General features: G+C 42.5%; 1 protein-coding gene across 7 annotated transcripts in view; it reads right to left on the bottom strand.

Annotated features, from left to right (window-relative positions):
- Positions 1–4,250: 4,250 nt before the first annotated feature.
- The window catches only part of SORCS3 (sortilin related VPS10 domain containing receptor 3), a 241,436-nt gene continuing 226,835 nt past the window's right edge, over positions 4,251–18,851 (bottom strand). For all 7 annotated transcript variants that reach the window (XM_069019975.1, XM_069019977.1, XM_069019980.1 and 4 more), the window contains 7 exons: positions 18,071–18,194; positions 15,326–15,438; positions 13,367–13,498; positions 11,382–11,481; positions 9,244–9,349; positions 4,929–5,089; positions 4,251–4,340 (listed from right to left, as the gene is read on the bottom strand). In XM_069019975.1, coding sequence (XP_068876076.1) covers positions 4,276–4,340; positions 4,929–5,089; positions 9,244–9,349; positions 11,382–11,481; positions 13,367–13,498; positions 15,326–15,438; positions 18,071–18,194 — 801 coding nt within the window. In that variant the 3' untranslated portion in view covers positions 4,251–4,275. The remainder of the gene's footprint in view (positions 4,341–4,928; positions 5,090–9,243; positions 9,350–11,381; positions 11,482–13,366; positions 13,499–15,325; positions 15,439–18,070; positions 18,195–18,851) is intronic.

The following is an 18,851-nucleotide window of genomic DNA, read 5'->3' as shown; positions in this document are numbered from 1 at the left end:
AAAGCATCCAGGGGTAACTCTGATGTACAAAAATACATTTATTTTCAACAATTTCAAAACCACTGCCTTTTTTTACAGTAGAAATATTCAAATGGAACAATAAAACCAAGAACAGTATATATATATGTATATATATGACTCATGCAGTTGTATTACTGTGTTCAAAACAGGTATTGCAATTGTCTGTCTCATTTAATCCTTTGAAACCACAGTGGTGGTTTGGGTTTAATGCACTGTCCAACATCATCAGAAAGAATGTGAGGATTCTGGTTCGGTTCGTTAGACCTGGAATGTGTGTGGGAGCTGACTGAAGGGAAAGGGAGGAGAACAGGACATCAGGACATCTTTGTACATCCATGAAACCAAAGTTTAGCCCAGAAGAAAGTGCACCCTTCCTGCACATGCTCCTACTGATGGCAACTGTGTCTGAAGCATGCTGTAGTCCCCCGTCACTCCGGTCTCACCTCTGATCCTTCCAGGTTTAGCATTAGGGTTCTTGAGTACTGGTTAAACTACATAGAGGATCTGTTCATGGTTTATATCAGATTGTCAGCCACACAAAGCCAGAAGCTGCATCTAGTCTCCAGACCTCATGCATTATTCCTAAATTACAGCTAATCCATCATGGGGGAAAGGCTGGCAGTGATACAGGGCACTGGCCCAGTCTCTTGCTCTCTGTCTCTCTCTCTTTCCTCTTCTTACATGATTACAGTGTGGGACCTGGTTATGTTCCACTGATGCTATTGCCTCTTTCCCTCACTACTCAGGTAAATAATGATCTACAGCTTCAAGGGTTTCCATTACATTTTCCTCAGGGATGAAACTTGCAGGGGAAAAAACCCTAATGACAACCCCAAGTTGTTATTTCCCAGCGAGACATAGACAAATAAAAGTGGCCAATACTCCAGTCTGTGCTAACACTGCAGCTCAGGACATTCAAAAAATTGGTGAACAGGGCTGGGCTGCCCAATCCAAACCTTACAGAGGTCCCATGGATAGAGAGGAATGCAGTAATTACCCTTCTGGTATTCTAAAGTATATGATTTCAGTCATGAACACAAGCTTTTTTCAGCTGCCATCAGCCATGGCTGCGCCCTAAAAAGCAGGTATGACCTGGCAAATATGGTCCCTGCACACCCTGGGGACATGCCTGGAGCACAGACGCTGGTCCTGACAGCATGTGACAAACTACACTGAGAGGCAGTGACACCCACCAAGTCCTATGGAAGAGGAAGTTTGAGCAAACATAAGAATCAGTCAGGCTTCTCTGACATATGGTTTTGGCCCCATAGATTTTTCTCATTTGCTTTGTAGGAAACTTTAGGATCATTTTGGCTGGAAAACGACATTCTAGACAGATGTTTCTCCAAAAGTGTCATTCAGAAATTTCTCAACCTTCACTGAGATTAAATTTCTTTTTGAGAAGTGAGATTTTTTCAATTTTTTTTCTACAGCTTACTCCCAATTTATCCTTCTTACTTCCTGCCATTTGAGACGTTTAACGGCAATTTTTAAAAGTGCAAAGGAATAAAGTGTAAAAAAAATGTGAAAAGAAATTAAGAAAAGAAACTGTGAAAACTGTAAACCTCTGCCTTTCTAGTAAAAATAACATGAGATCAAGCCGATGAGAAACCTATAAAATTCCAAACAACAATGAACATTTTCACTTTGCCTCGTGGTTTATAAAGAAAAAAGTTAATACAGAAAATAATGGGTATTTTAGATTCAGTGCTCTGCAGCACCTCACCAAAGCAGTACCTCAAATCCTAATGATCAGCAAAGACTGAGATCAGCCCACATTTTAGCTCAAAGCCCATGGGACCATTGCTTATGTACACCCCTCCCATCTATACCTAAATGGGGAGCTATGGCCTTGTGCTAAGAGTCTTATCACCAGACTGGGCCATTACTGTAAACTACTTTGGTGTTTCAGTAGAACAGAGACAGTAATGCAACAGTTTATGCACCCATGACAGATGGAAACCAAGGTTAAATAGAATAACACAACCATCGCTCTTCACCTTGCATTAGAAGCCAGAGCAGGAAAGTGAGGGGGAAAACAGAAGAGAAGTATTTTTACATCAACAGAAAAGGCCCACAAACCTCACTGAAATGGAGAAGAACTGAGAATATTTAGTCTTAGGACTTATCAGGAAACAGTTTTTCCCTATTTTTTGAGTTTACAATTTTAATCTTGAAATACCTCCCAAGTTCTGCAAAACTACGTTTAACCACTTTTCTCTCCACCTGCAGAGCTATCAGGATTTTAACCTTTGAAAGACATTCCAACCCATTAACAGAGTGAACACATGCAGCTGAGCCTGGTTTGTAGCCCACTGGCCTGTTGCAATGCAGAGAGATAGCAAGTAACACCTGAATTCCAGCCATCTCCTTATTCCAGCCCAGGTATATTAAAGGTGATTGAGGTCCTGTATCCAGATCCTAAGAAATTATAACAAACATTGTCAGCTGCTGTCATTTCTGCCTCCTGTTACCAGACAAGCACTAGGACATCTTCCTAGACATGCCTCCAATCTTCCTTCCCCTCCTGCTGGGTCCTAAAAGTCAATAATCTGCAGAATAAAGTTCATTTTTGACATCAACTCAAGAAAAACGAATAAAAGTAACTCACCACTAAATCAACCTCTTGCCCCAAAACTCCACCACTTCATAGGGATAGCCTCAATTCAGTGTCATAGAAAATTTCTAAAGAGTTTTTTCAATGCATTTTCCTCATTAACCTCCCTGTTCTAACCAGAAAACACCAACCCAGCATGCAGAAATCTCCATTCTGAATTGGAAGCTGTCATTCTGCAGCACTCACAAGAAAGACCTTCCATAGCTCATTTATGCAGGTCTGACCCTCCACTGCCCCTCCAAAGAGCAGTTCCTAATCGCATACATCATGTTCAGCCAAAATTTACTACTCTTACACACCCTAAATAGCACTTCACTTCATCAGCTTAACTGCTAAAAGCATGCCTTCCCCCAGGGAATAAAGCCACTGCAACCTGCCCCACTGCTGAGCTGAGGTTGTACTGGGTATAGCAAAGCCACTGATACTTGCCCACACTGAAGTGGTGATAATTTCAGGATTCTTTTCCTCATTTTCACTAATAGATGCCACCAAGATCATTCTCAGAAGTGGGCAACAGTGACAGAGATGAATAGATGATAAACATAATTAAAATATTCATGACAGGCTCATAGTCTGGCCTGCTAATATCTTTTTCTGCTCCACCACAGGAAATGACACTATATATATATATATATATATATATATATGAAAAAAAAGGCTTTCAGTTATACATAAAGAAATAAACTATGCTGTTTATAGACAGCAGTGTCAGATTGAAATATGACAGACAACTGGAACACGCTTGGAACCAAAGTGTGATTCAAGTGCTCACCAGGGTCCCCGTTTGGCTGGCGTGTGTGTGTGTGTGTGTGCACGTGGGCGTGCATGTGTGTGGGTGGTTCAGGTTTTCTTTTAAACATCTCTTCTTTTACTAAACATTAAATTATTTCCCAAGAAATAAAAAGCTATGTACATTGTAATTATCTACAGTAGGCCTTCGGCATCCTCGCTATTCACATGCACAGGGTTCGGGCTGCATTCATAAACTCAGGCTTGCTCCTCCACTGCTTGTGGTGCTGTCCCCTCCAGCCAATCTGTAGTCCAAGGGACACTGACGTGTGTGTTTGCTCTGATTTTTTTTTTTTTTTCCTTTCTCAGCAGTCAACAGTGCCAGAGGGTGACTGAAATTAAAAGCAATTAAAAGAGGCAAGATCCTGCAAAAAGCTGAGACATGCATGTCACTGGAAAGCGAGGGATGTTGGCATGTTGCAGAGCCTGGTCCAATAACCCAGTCTGAACCCTCTGGCAAGATGAAGCAGCTGATTCATGATTTATTTTGAAAAGGCCTGAAAAGGGACAATTTACTTACAACATGTTGCCTAAGGTACAATACCTATCTGTTGGATTTGAATACTTAATTCCTGCATTTAACAGGAGGCTGGCATTCAAATTCATTGCACACTTGACTCATTCATTGCTTTTTATTTCTAATCTGATGTTCATTTCCTAAATATGAAGAACCCCTGCTATTTATGAATGCAGCCCTGGTAAACACAAAAAGCCCACCCCATCCCCTCCCAAATGATAATAATGACATATAACTCTTTCTTTTTTCATAATAATAATAATAATAATTATAACAATAATAATTACAAATAAAAAGTCAGAAATGCTGTAGACCAAGTGGATTCTCAGTATTAAACACTAGTGCAGTTGGGGATTTCCTTTGTGCTTTCACTGTTGGCAATTGTTGAGATGCTTCCTGTGGAGGAGAAAATGGAGAAGAGAATCAGTCCAGTGGCTTCAACAGTTTGGTCTATATTGCTTCTCACTCCTCCTTAGGATGTGGTAGTGTAAGTGTAAAGACAGAAAAGATGCTTAAAAGTAACACATCCTTTTATGTATTTGCAATAAGCAGGGAGCATGCAGAAAACTCAATTACTACAGCTCAGCTGACCAGCAGTAAACTCTTCAAGCTGTTAGGGACATATTTGCTTGTAATCGTAGCACACCAACAGCGTAAGCTTGGCTCAGCTGATTCTTCTAAGGGAGCAGGGAATTTGGCACTCCTCCACAGGAGAGGCAGGGTCATGAGCAGGAATAGGTGTGAGCCACAGCTATTACTAACTTCTGCACACCTACTGCTCCTCCAGGTGCCTACCCTGGGAAAAGCTGCAAAGCTGTAAGAGAAACTCCATTACCATGCTGCTGAGAGAGATTTACTCCCTATCTGAGTGCCTCAGGGCTCTGCTTGTACCCGGGGTCACAGTCACTGCCTCTCCTAATACCCAAAAGACCAACATCCTCAGCCAGGCTGTGAAACAAAACTCAGCTGAGGGCTGTCTCTCACCCATCACTCGTGTGTCCAGCTCTTTGTCCATCAGCTCCTCGGGGTCTGTGAACTCACTCAGAGTGATTTTGGGGGCATTTTCACTTTGGCTGACAGAGCCAATCATTTCCTGCTCCTTGTCATGCTGAACTTGGGCATAGATGTTAATCCAAGGGATTTTCCTGCACAGGAAAGGAAAATGAGAGTTTATGTTTTGTAACACAGGGATCCTCAGCACATCATTTATTAGTGAGACAAAATAAGCGTGACCAATCCCAGAAATGCAGCACCGGCAGTGATGCAAAGTATGAGCTCTCAGAATGGTGAAAGTACCACAGAGATATTCATCTCTGAAAGTGCCCTCAGCAACCACTAATTCCAGTAACAGCCTAAAGGTATTCCAAATCTCAGACCACTGTCTTCATATCCTGTACACAAAGGCTCCCCCAGCTGCAAACTTCAGTGTTCTGCCCTTTTAAATGAGAAATCGTGCACACAGTGGACACTACACTCAGCTCAGAGAGCAGCAATCAACTAAGTACAATCAGCTGCAATTGTCAACTCTCTCAGTATTTATTACATGATCAGTGGTGCATTGGAAACTCAAAGTAAAAATCAATTTGGCACTAGTATCAACTGAGCAAAAATATTGCTGGGCTTGTTGCTGCTGACAGGCCCACACTGACTCAGAAGAAATTGCCACATCTGAAAGAGTTATAAAGAATTGTTCCTGCCTCAGAGTAAAGAAAGGATTTGGACCTTATAACATCCATCCAAAGTCTATTTGTTACCATTTCATTGCAAAAAACAGTTTGTCATGCTATGGATCATGCAAGTTTGCAGGGACTTATTTTCCCTTGCTGTCCAGGAAGCCAAGGAAGTGAAGGGATTATTTCTTCCTCCTTCTCCCAAGCAAAGTTACCTTGGCCTGCTAGAATGATATCCTTGAGAATCAGTTAGGTAGGCAGATAGTTATACAGGCCTAGACAGTTAGGCAGTAATCCCTGGAGGAATGCAAGTTTAAAATGAGAGAACTAAGAAGGAATGAGTTAAGCATCACTGGGGTTGCCAGGATTGCATTGCCCGTTGGAAGTTGACTGTTTTTCCTAATGCTCTTAGGAAGTCTTTGTGCCATGCAGTTCACACTAATCCAATCAGGAAAATTTAGAGAATATTTTCTGTTCCTTAAAGCACATGAGAGAGATAGAGAAAGAGAGAGAGAGAGAGAGAGAGAGAGAGAGAGAAAGATGTGTTCAAAAGAAGTAATATAAAATGGCATATCTTTATGCTGATCTATGTGCTGTTGGATATGTCAGAAACCGAAAGCAGTGGAAATTGCCTCAGCAGTCCTGAATTCAATAGATCTGTGCTGATTTTATACCAGTGAAGTTCTGGCCTCAAACAACTTGTGCTATTGGCTTGATTTGGCATTCTGTTCTTAACCAGCAGCAAGCCAGGACATATTTGGGATGTTCAGCAGCAGCTGACAAATCTCATGATCTCCCTTTCTCCTACCTTCTAATGTTTTAATATGCCTTAAATGTCACCAGAAGATATAGGAGCTACACAGGGAATGAGAGAGAACTAATGCATTCCCATAGGATTCCCACAGAGCCCAGAATCTGTCTGGAGACGTATACAGACATGAGAATTTGCCTGGAGATACTAGAAGACTTAATTTTGCTTCCAAACAATGCAATAGCAGAGCAGTGATCGTCTCTGAACTTTGAGTGGAAAGGTGAGAAAAGCTCTTTAGAATTGAGAGGCACAGAGCCAAGGTACTTCAGAGAGTTAGGGAAAAAAGAAGCTGAGATGGCTGTACATATGTGAATCCATACCCAAATACCTAATCCTGCTGTGCCTCCCAGCACAGACACAGGTGGCCACAACCACATCACTCTGAGCACAAACAAGCACACACTTCTGGCTGTCCCTGGACACACACATTGACTGCTCCATAGCCCCACCACTGCTCAGCCCTCACACACACAGTATTGACTGATATATGCTCAATCTTCCAGAAAATAAACAACTTTTTTACAGATTATTTTCATACTTTTCTCCCTCTTCCTTCCTTTTCCACTGGGACCTCCTCAATAAGCATCTCTCTGGCAGCAGTGTTTAACATGCCTGCTGAGTCTATAAATTGATGGACTCTTAACAAGGAGTCTGTGTGCAAACCAGCAAAGCACCAAATTTTTGAATTTGTAGAATTAAAAAATCATGTCAGCCTATGCTCTCCCATAACCTTTCCCTGTAAGCAGAAGTTCTGTATTCAGGCTGGGACCAGCATTTATCAGAAAAGTACACATGGCTAATGGACCTCTGCATCATTGAGAGCTACAGGAAAGCTTTTGGGCTTGCCCCCCTTTTTCCATTAAGAATCGTTGCATGGTCTCACTTCTGCTCCACTGAGCCAGGGGTTTTAGACAGAGCTGAAAAGTTGCTTTCTGTTCTGAAAAATCAAGCTGAGAACACTCTGTGTATATGACTTATCCTAAACTTTGTCAATTTGATCTGGGTTTTTCTCCTTTGGGACAGAGAGATAAGAGAGGACAGCCAGTTAATAAGCTCTTGGGCTAAGCAAAACTGATGCTTTAACCACCTTCCTTCTCACCCCCAATTTGTAATACACTCAACTTTCAGACAGATTTTAACAAGGCAGGGTCTCCACAGCCCTGGAGCACAGCAGACAGCTGATGGCTGCTATACTCAAAGCTCAGAGTGCTTAAGTAGTACAAGAGTCAGTTTTATGAGCTGTAGTAGCAGAACGTGACCCGGAGACTGCCAAAGCAAAGTGGATTAACAAGCTCCTCACTGGTCTCTGGCAGCTGGAATATACAGACCCTTCTTCCCAGTAACTGCTGACCACAGGGCCAGAGACATCAGGCCAAACCTAGGAAACCATCTCACCAAGACACAAGGGAAAGCATGTCTTACACAGGGTTGTACCCACATCTTGTCACATCTAGAAAGACTTCTTTGCCTTCCTCATCCTACATCTGGGTGTGAGAGTAATCACCAGCTGCCTCCCCAGCACACTACTAAATCGATGCCTTAACCAAATCCCATTCCCCTGGGAAGCTGTATTCCACCTCCCAGAAGCAGAGAGGGGATTTCAGGCTGCAATAAGGAGGTCGTGCTGAAGGCCTTGAAATCTGTGCCAGAGCAGAGTCACACAAACGCATTCCCTGGAAATTGTCCTGGGCCACTGAAGTCAGTGGGAGCTTGATAACAGATATCAGTGTGCACAGGGTCAAGCACTAGAAGGAGTGCCACTCACTGATTATGACAATGGGTAATGCAAGATGTTAGCAAGGAGGGAAACTTTAAACCTGGAGACTAGAATAGATGCCGGTCTTATCATATCATTTAATTTTAAATATTGTTTGTATCCCACTAACATCCTTAGAAAATACTAGCCTTACTCTAGGGGGCAGAAGCTGGGGAAAGAAACATATAGCTGGATCTGGACAGGAAAAGCTCTAGTTTTTCATTTAGAGGAACTACTATGTCCAGAAAGTTTTATTTATTTATTTATTTAAGTCAGACTCAGCTTATGTTTCTAATACAATATTTTGCCACTGGTCAGGATCTAAGCATGCAGACCACTTTATACTGTGAGAACTGTACTGAATGCAAAGTTCCTCCTAAGGAGCTCCATCTGCCTAAAATACATCCCCATAAAGCAGACCTTCAGTAAATAGGCCATTCTTATCACATATTTTGCTTCACAGCTTGCAGCAGCCAAGTGCCATGGGCCAGCCCTGGCCCTGCCTGCTGTCTGGAAGCAAAAGGTTTATGTTAACATCTGTCAAGGTAAACCTCAGCAGAGATTCCCAAAGGCATTTTGATGCTTTACACAAATTTTTCTGGCTTTGAGTCTCCCACCTTTAACATAATCACACCTGCTCCTCTGCAAGACTAACCTATTCACTTTGCAAGATACAAATGAGATGCTGCTGCACTAAGGCAGCTGGCCAGGTGGGTATAGACTCTGTGAAGTCATCCATCCTGTGGTTTTTGACTAAGCTTGCTTTGTGTATCTCAGTATTCAGTGAGCACAAAGGGCTCCCATTTCTGGTCTGTGGTTTAAACATATCTGCTGAAGCAGAAGATGATTTCTGAGCTCCTGGGGGACTTTTGGAGCACCAAATTTGCGGTGAAATGGCAGTAGATGGTTTTCTCTCTAAGTATGAGAAATAGGGAACTACATTCATCTAAGCCTTAGGCCAGCATAATTCACTCTACATTTGCAATTCAGGCACAACTCTGCATAGGTTTCCTGTAAACCACCCGGAGTCTCCTCCTCCCATCCCAAAGTTTTTCAGCTTACCTCTTGAATTTGTAGATTAAAAAAACAGCCAAGCCCACAAACACCACAGACAACAACATCAGCATTGCCGAACTGCTGTGACCCGAGCTGGAATCCACAAGGGGTGCTGCAGGAGGAAAGGCAAAGCATTACATTTGTGGGATATTACAAGGAAACACATTAACGACCCAAGAGTTGAGCTCAGCTCTGCCTTTGTCACCTCTGCTTTATCACTGGTGCATGCTGGTTTTGGCAAGAGCAATCAGTAGGAAACAAATTGGATCTCTTGTCCTTCAAAAGTCAAGGCCCTTTTCCAAGACAGCGCAGTCTAACATCCCCGAGTGAAAAGGCACAGCAAGCCACGCTTAGCTGAATGCCTGATCACTCCTGTGTTAACACTCAGGGCTATTACTTTTCAGGTTTTTCCAGGTACTGGAGAGGAAATGAATTTTATGAAGCATGGCTTAATATATATCTATTCCCCTTTGGAGAAGATACCTTAGAGCATCAACAAACTCCCATCTTCCAAGGATATTCATCTATCTCACATGTGACAGGGATCTACTGTTGTGACAAGCCTCAAGGTCCATCCTTCTATAGGACCTTAGAGACTTTTAAATTGAATCTGTTTTCATAATGTGGAGAAGCCCAAAGCAATGATCCTGGATCCAAGCACAAAATACATTATAATATTTTGGAGATTTTGATCCTTGACATTTTGGTTGGGCTAAATACAGTATATTCCTATACCTTGTTTATGCAGCTATTCCAAGAGCTCATCAGAGCACACCATCTTAATGGCCTGAGCACTGTGCTGAGATCAAGTGTCTGATGAGAAGTCTCTAATGATGCACAAATGATTATAAGTAGCAGCTGAATGTTTCTTGTTCTGCATAAATATTTGGCTTGGGTGTTTTACTATTCTCTATTCTTTTTCTGTCACCCTCAAGATAGGGACAAAGTCATGCAAATAGAGTCAGTTCTGATTTCACTGTCAAATTTCCACACCTAACAGTCTGATCCCTCCAGTATTCTGCTACGAATACTTCTGACTCTTTAGTGGGAAAGACTGTCACTTCATCCAAGTCAAAACACTATGGGAATGGTCATGAAACCCTCTGCACTAGAGAGGGTGCAAGAATAGCTGCTAAATGTAAGTTAAATGCAGTTCCTTGCTAGAGCCAAGCCAGGTTCTGGAGAATTCCAGCCACCTGGAGACCTCAGACATTGTATCGCATTCCCAGTTTTGCAAATTATTTGATTTCAGGCTACTCCTGCCAGCATTTGACTCACACTCCAAAAGAGCAGTTAGAGAGTGAAGGTAAAAAGGTGTTACCTGTAGGAAAGGTCATGAGCCTCGATTTAGCCCAGCTCTTGGCTCTCTGAGAAGAAGCTGAAGTGTATAATTGTGGGATGTGAATCCCAATCTTTCAGAGAGGCTATCAGCAAGGGCACTTGCACAAGATCCCACATTTCAGACAATTGCAAGGGCAGTCATAAAAAGCAAGGGCAAAAATAAATCCATCACCTCCTTTGTAACCATCACTGTCTCATCAATAGCTGAGAGCTTCACACTAGACTGGTTTAAAGTAAAGGGAGTAGCAAAGCTTAAAGTGACTCTTTGTTACTTTGTGCAAAAATGGAGATAAATAGTGTTGGAATTTAAATAAGTCCTAATTTGTAGAAGTCAATATTCAGGCACATATTTCCCTGTAAGAGGCCTAGATCTTCTTTTCATTAGTACTTTGCCCCTTTAAAGCTTCTTAGCTAGTCATAACAGTAACAAGGCCTTTGCTATAAGGATTTGATCCAACATCCATGAAACTTAGTAATACCCCACTGAATTCCACAGGGGTTCAATAAGGACTTAATAGAGCACCATTCACCTGGTTTTCTAAAACACTTGAAAAACACCAATGCACTCGTTAATTAAGCCACAGGGAACTCTTACAAGGTACTTTTCATACTTGTACAAACTGGAGCATGAAGATGCCCCTGATGGGTTGGTTTTAACTCTCCCTGCTTCTACAAAAATGTCTCAGTTGGCACATTTGCCAGTGCCACATACCAAACTGTGAGTGCTGTGATGTAGACTGATTCTCCTGGGGTTGTCTGAAGCCTCAGGAGATCCACAGCTATGCCTTTGACTCAACACTCACCTAATGTTAGCTGAGTAACATACACAACCACTTCAACACCAGGCTTCAGCTCAAACTGGACCAGGTTCTGGTTGAGAGCATTAAAAAGGATTTCTACCACCTGATGAAATAAGAAGAGATACAACAGTTACAGTAGAGAAGACAGCAAGGTCTGGAGAACATTGGGGAATACACAAAGCCCATGAATAGTGGCTGACATCTCTTACTGCCTTCAGCAGGGCCTGAGGAAGTGGAGAGAAATGCACATGTGCTTTCAGTGGAACTGGATGTCACTGCATGTAAGTCTCCCTTACAGGACTTTTGAGACTCTCATTGTATGCTATCATATCTCTCCTGGGAAGCAAACCAAGAATGGTTAGCAATTTTTTTTTCTTTTTTGGGGGGGGCTACAGGAGGAGGGAAAACAACTAAGGACCTTTTCACCTTCCACAATATCCTTTGAGTCTGATCAAATGCATTTGGAAATCACTGACATATTGGCCTTTCACTGGTGGATAATGGAACTAAATTAGGCAAGGCACTCCCGACCTGCATTTCTTTATCCCCACTGATCCTGTCATGTAGCTTCTATTTAAATAGGCTACTGGAGATGAGGCAATCCAAGGTCAATGGAAAATTTTCCATATTTCTCCTTCACTTAGAAGAGGGGCCTTGGACTGGATATACTGGAATTGCTGAGCTGGGACATCAGCACCCAGCTCTGATGTGTTATTTGGTAGCCCCAGAGCACATACTTGGCACATCACCCTCAGTTTGTTAATGCCTGATCTCCATAGAGCAGTTCTGATGGACAGGGCACTGCTAATGAGTAGTTCTAATGACCTCCTCTCCAGGCAGAGCTTCTCAAGCAGAAGGCATCAACAGGTGCCAAAGTACAACTGAGTAGACTGTCAACAGAAATTAGAGCACTAGAGCGTCAGGCCTCACGGTCAATTAGTCAGAAATCTAATTGAGATGTCGGCATAACACTGACATACAAAATATTGACACAACAGCTTGTTCAGAAGAAGTTTTAAATACTGGTAGGTCCTACTGAACAGGACAGAAATTACCCAAAGAACATCCCTCCAAAAAGCCTTTCAAACCTTCCCACCCCAATGCATCTCTTCTGCACACTGACCGCCATAAATTTAAGAGATCAGCTTTGATAACTTCCTAGGGCAAAAGAACTACTCTGCAGGGACTGATTTGACTCAGTGGGTGACAAGAACTTCCACTGAATTCACCAGTCCTCTGAATTATTTAATGTTTGATCTAAACTTTCAAGAGTTACTTGGCGATGGGATCACACATAGTTTGCACACTGTAAAAATGCTGCATACAAGAACATTAGCTAGAGCCAAGCAGCCTTTCCAGCAGTACTTCATTCCTTTGCCTTTATAGACCTGATTTAATCACTTGGTAATTCTAACATGAAAGCTTCAGCAGCCTAGTGCTGTTGTTCTGAGCTCTTTCCTTGCCTTCATATCACTGTTGCCATTCATCACCGTAATTACCTATTTATCTAAATGGATGGATATTGTAACTTCCAAATATAGTTTGCACAGGCCATTCACTGCTGCAGAAAAAAAAAAAAGAAGTCTTGTTTTGGTGATCTATGAGCTGAAGAGCCTGATTTATTTTTAGTAAACCTCAGTATATTATCTTGCTGCTTTGGCCTCCCTCTATTAGCATTCCCCCAGGGAGTAGAGGGAGTACATATTCAAGGTTCCTTTGGCCATAACTACTGTAGAAAGGACACTCCACTGATTTAGGAAGAATCTCTGCTAGTGGTAGACTGTGACATATCTCAGTGAGGTATTAGAAAATCCCAGTTTTCCTCCAAAAATAATTTTCTTTAATGCCATAAACTATACTGCCACAGTCCCAGATGCATCCATTTCCACCACACTTATTGTAAGTACTTCCAATGCTGCACAGCTTCAGGGGCCCATCTGCAAACAATATGATAGGAATAAATGTTCCATGAATCCTTCTTTCCTTACTTGCTCCAGATCAGCCTCACTGCTTTTCCTCCTCTCTGTTGTGTTTTTGTGGGGCAGTATGAAGAGTTCAGCAGACGTAGGCAGCCCAGGGAACACAGCTACCAGGATCTGTTCATCAGGGATACCAGTCACCTAGAAGAAAAGTAAAAATGAGGTCTCTAGCTGCTATTTTGTTGCTTATGTTTCCATTCACTACCAGAAATGATGCTCCCATCAAATTGTTGTTTTCCAGTTCCACTGTAGGTGTTGTAGTCCTAATGAGCTGTTCTGCCCATTTGGTGGGTCACAAACGGAGCTTCTGCTAAAGATGCACTCTACTTTCTGGAAGTGAATGTAGGCTTGACAACACCCCTGGGTCCAAAGATCTCAAGCCAAAGTCGAAACCTAGCTTGTCTCCAGATCTGAATGTTCCATATAGTCCTCCTTGCTACAAAAGAATAACTGACCCAAAGTCAGATCCAGAGAGTATGTCTCGGAGCAACCACTGGTAAATGTGCAACTAGCAGGGACAATATGAAGAAAAGTGCCTGCAATCACCTTCTGTTATCAGGTTGTGGGGATCCACATTTGCTATACATGAACAGCAATGTCCCCAGAGGGAGACTTTGCTCCTGGGGATGATTGGGAGGGCTGTGCTAGGAGCTGCTCAGTTTGCTGAACCAAGAGTACCCGGCTCTCACAGCTGCCTTCAGCAAGACCTGCCCACTGAGGCTGCTGCCCTCTCTCCCCAAATCCAAGCAGTGCACCCTCAGTAGGGCAGGAAGCCTCCCCTCCTTGAGAAATGCTCTGCTACATGAGGTTAACTCCATTAGCTCTCTGGTCCAACCCCACCTCAAACTCCTTCGTCTCACTCCAGAGCTGAAATGTACCAATGGGGCAGCCCAGTCCTGGTTGGATATACAGGACAGCACTTCTACAAGATTTCTACTGTTCTCTGTAACCATTAACAGTTACAAGCTAATTATTTTTGTCCTGCAAGCTTGATTCTGAATACAGTAAAAGGGAACAACAGTTTAAAGCAATAAACTTAGTATTTTCTCAGGATAGAAAAATAATAAAGGAAACTCATATAAACTGCGAATTTTGAGTGGGCTGCAGATGAGAAAAACTGAGCAGGAATGTACCTTCCCAGTAAAAATAATCAGCCTCCATTTCTAAGAACAGCTGTAGCTAAAGCAAAAAAAAACCCCAACAAGATACAAGATACATTTTTGGCAGAAAAGCTGGTCTAAATCTAGCTCCTAATTTCACACAAAACTAAAGTTCCTGACTATTTGATATCATAAATTATTCTGTCCCCTTTCCTGCAAGAATGAGTACTAGTTTACATATTCTAATTAATCCCAAAGGAAGACTCAGTATCTTCCACCTACAGAAGTCTCTCTTTATCCTATATTTTAAAGGTAAGCTTATTTTCCCTCTGAATCCTCATTTTTTGCCCCAGTTGGAAAGGGAGTAGAGCTTTAAAATATTCACCAGTTGCTACACTTAGCTGCATGTAGAACTTCTGACTATCAGGAAGAGATAAAAATATCTTCCTCATGTATCCAGAACACTGCAATGTCTGTCTTTTGGGATGAAGTGGATCAGCTGTTTAACAACACACAGTAACACTAACTAAATATTTGGAGTAGAAAACAGTAGTTACTGTCACATCAATTTGGCAAAACAAGAATAATGATGGTACTATTACAATCCAGAATTTGCAAAATCCTCAGGGATATTAAAAGCTGAAAAACACACAGAAATATTAATAAAAGTAATGGTAATGTTTCCACAAAATCGGCAATATAGTTTGGCCCTGTAAAAAGATCCAGCATATTAAGAAGCTTTTTATTGATTTTTAATGATAGTTTCATCACTGCTGTCCTTACCCATTCTTTTAAGCTAACATGACAAAAAAGTGTGTGTTTTAACAGCCTACTCAATGTTAGTACAGACAAGGAAACAGATGCTCACCTCTGCTAGTGCTCTCTTGATGACTTTGCCAACGTCTTGTCTCCATTCAGGGATGTCAGGGTTATGGTAGTCCAAGTTGGGAGAAAATGACAGGAGCTGAGATTGGAAATACTCTGGAATAGAAAAAGTATTTGTGAGAAGATTAAATGGGCAGTGTTTAGGGTACAGACAAGGGTGCAGAAGACAACAGGAGGACCATAACTATCTTAAAGCAAGAGAGACAAGGCTGAAGGAAGAAAAAGGCTGGCTAACACTAAGCAGGACAGAAAGCTTGCAAGGAAAGAATGCTTATAATGCACTCATAAAGGGCAGTTTGACCTAATGCCAACTTCTGGCTTTCCCCAGAGAAACAGAAGCGAGAATGAGAGAGGTGAGAGGATGCCTTCATGATGCCTCTGGGCTTTGTAATTCTGCCACTCAACTTCTTCAGATTCTGCTCACAAGTATGTCGACCAGCAAATAAGGCAGCATCTGGCTGAAATTTGGAAGGCCTGTCTGTACAACTGCAGAGCAAACAATTGCTGTAAGTAATATTTTCTGTTTACCCTCCTGGAGGGAAGCCAGGGGTGGTTAATTCCCCAATAAAGGAGAACCCATTGGTGCTAATGACTGGCTCATCAAGCAATGGCTATTGATGAAACACCTTGAAGTTCTGTCCTGATTGAATGATTGCTGGGAGGAGGAAAAGCTTCCTAGACTTAAAATACAGAACAATTTAAATTTTTCTCCAGTTCCAACTCTCCCTGTAGTGTCCCCAAAAACCAAGTCTGGAATCCTTACGGCAGCTGTGCATAATGGATTTGGGCCAGTGGGAGGCACAGATCTGGGATGGGAATCACATTTACATAGAAGTTCTCAGTGTAGAAGACTCTGTTTTTTGACATGTGCTGTGCCTCACCTTGAAGCAAATGATCTCCAGACACTTCAAGTAAGTACCATTAATCATTTGTAAGAAGGAACTAGGTTTAGATCAAGATAAACTTGCCAGAGTATAAATGAGGGAATCCACAGAAAAGCAGGGATGTGCCAGCACACCACTTATGTGGCATCTTTTGCAAGAACTGTTCTTTCTTTTTAGATGGTGCAGTATATTTTTAAATAAAACAAGCATCAAAGAGAGCAGAGAAAGTCTCTCAGGTTCTGAAGGTTTAACCCAGAGTCACATATATCAAATCTTTGACTTTTGACCCCTTAGTACCGTGTCCAATATATTTTTTGAGCAAATTCTTCTCTGTTAATCTCAAATTAAAAATATACCTGAATAAATCTCCTCCACTGGTAACACCAGAAATCCATGCCTAGATTATGGCCTAGACCCATAATCACTTGACTCAGGACACAGATAAGGATACAAGTTTATCAGAGGACATGTTTACTAAAGGTGTCACTTGTTTATGTACTCAGACTTGAACTGATCACCAGACTGAGGGACTGGAAGGACTCCTTCCTTAGGCCAGGTCAGTCTGCAGCACAGCACAGCATGGGACTATCTGGACTGGATCCAAATGGGTCAAATTCTCTTTGTCATAGACTCCAAAGCTTTGTATCTTTTAAACAGAATGGCAAAATTTCTTCCAAGGTGTTTAAAAACAGTGAGGAGTTCTCTGTGGGACCTACTGGGACTAAAGATAGAGATCACCCATGGCTATCACTCTTAAATATATTTGATTCAGGTTAATTCCAGAAACTAGTGGAAAGATAGAAATTTCCCGGAAGTAAACACTGCATTTTGCAGTGCTCAAAATTATGAACTAGAGGGTTCCTAATATTTGATAACAGCAAGTCTGGGTATTACTAAATCACATTAACAAACTATTAAAGCCTATTGTGTTTCATGGCCAGACAATCAATAAATATCTATTTAGAAGGTTGTTAAATCTGAGTCTACAGCAGGACATTTATTTGTATTTAATTACTGAAATAAGATACACACAGTGCAACTACACAGTGCTGAACTTCAAAGTAGACCAAGTTATGTGAAGCCCAGGTTTCTCAATACAACTTGATGTCCAAAGAACAGCTTGTCCTCAAATGCTGGATGCCAGTAACTGGATAAGGAAAACAAAGACTTGCCCAGGGTGGAAATTATTCTAAAAGTCCAGGTCAAAGCTGCTGAGAGAGCCCTTTCAACCAGGATTTATCAAGCCCCAAACAGGGTAAGCTCTGTTGTCTGCCAAAGGGTGCTTTTTGAAGCCCATGACATGCAGGTATGACAAGAACATACCAAACATTACCCACAGGGAAGTCCAGTGGGCACACTCAGACCTCCAGCTGTGACATGAAAGATGGGCACTGATACCAACAACAAAGTCATTTCTGTCCTCTTTTCCAGACCCCTCCTGACCCCTGTGATTTATCCAGTCACTGATAGAGACACCCAGCTCTGTTCAGATCACCTAAATGATGGTCTGTGACTATTTCTTTCCACAGCTGGGAAGCTGGAGGAAGGCAGTCTGGTTCAAGTGTTTTTTATTTTTGGGAGTTCCCTGTCTAGGTGTACAGACAGATCAACAGACACAGGAGACACCTGCCACCTTATTAATGCTGAGGTTACAAATTTGGTTAGCTGCCCCATTCTATTAACTTCTGTATTCTGTCATCATGACACATCTGAGCTACTTTGTCATCAGAGGTTTGTCTTCAGAAGTTCCTCCAGGCACTATCAAGTTCCTAGAGTTCATTTTGGATCAGCAATGATTGTCTGTCTTTCACCCCAGAGAAGTGATTGCAAAGGGCTGAGGGTACCATGAACTGCGATCTCCTTGGTGTCCTGGATGAGGGTGTTGCCCCCAGCGACTTGCACAGTGACAGTGTTCATCCCCTCCACAGTGAACATGTACGAGATGCTGCTCTCCAAGGTGATGAGGGGCTGTAGGAGGCAAACACAAACGACAACATCAAAATCGGGGTGAGATTAATTCAGGATCACAACATGAACCTGACTAATTGTCAGAGACTGAAAATAGTTCATGCCTCAAACATTGATATAATGTTTTCCTCATTATAAAGAAGCTACAAGTGAAGAAGCCTCCCTGAAGAGTGGGACTTTGAACTGAAAGTCGAACTGTTGGTTAGATAAAGGGTAACACATTGCTCAGTCACCTCAGGCTGAGGGAAAAGTGTGCATCCACAAAAGGCCAAAGCCACCAGCTGCAACTATCCCCAGCTGAGTTTGGGGAGGGAGGAGAGCACAGCTCACAGAAGCCAGGCTTACACAGACTCCCCCCAACCGAGGGGGGAGAAGGAGGTTTTGGGTGCATGGTGCAACCTCTGGTGAGAGGCAACAAACACCCATCCTCTGATTACATAAACTGGCCCAACCCCCAACCCCACAGGCCACATCCATGGGACTTTCACATGAGAGGCTTGGCCCCACAGGACTGCATGTGGTGCAACAGACCCAGAGTCTGCTGTGAGAGACTGACCCCCCCCCCTTCCCCCCCCAGGGGGACATGGCCAGATGTGCCCACCCAGCCTGAGCATGTACACCCGTGGGACTTTGTGCCTTCTGGGGGGACCTTCACCC

The sequence above is a fragment of the Aphelocoma coerulescens genome, chromosome 6 (assembly GCF_041296385.1).
Source record: "Aphelocoma coerulescens isolate FSJ_1873_10779 chromosome 6, UR_Acoe_1.0, whole genome shotgun sequence".
In the NCBI taxonomy this organism is placed as follows: Eukaryota; Metazoa; Chordata; class Aves; order Passeriformes; family Corvidae; genus Aphelocoma; species Aphelocoma coerulescens.
Note: the sequence above shows the minus strand (reverse complement) of the source record. Positions and strands in the feature narration are given on the sequence as shown.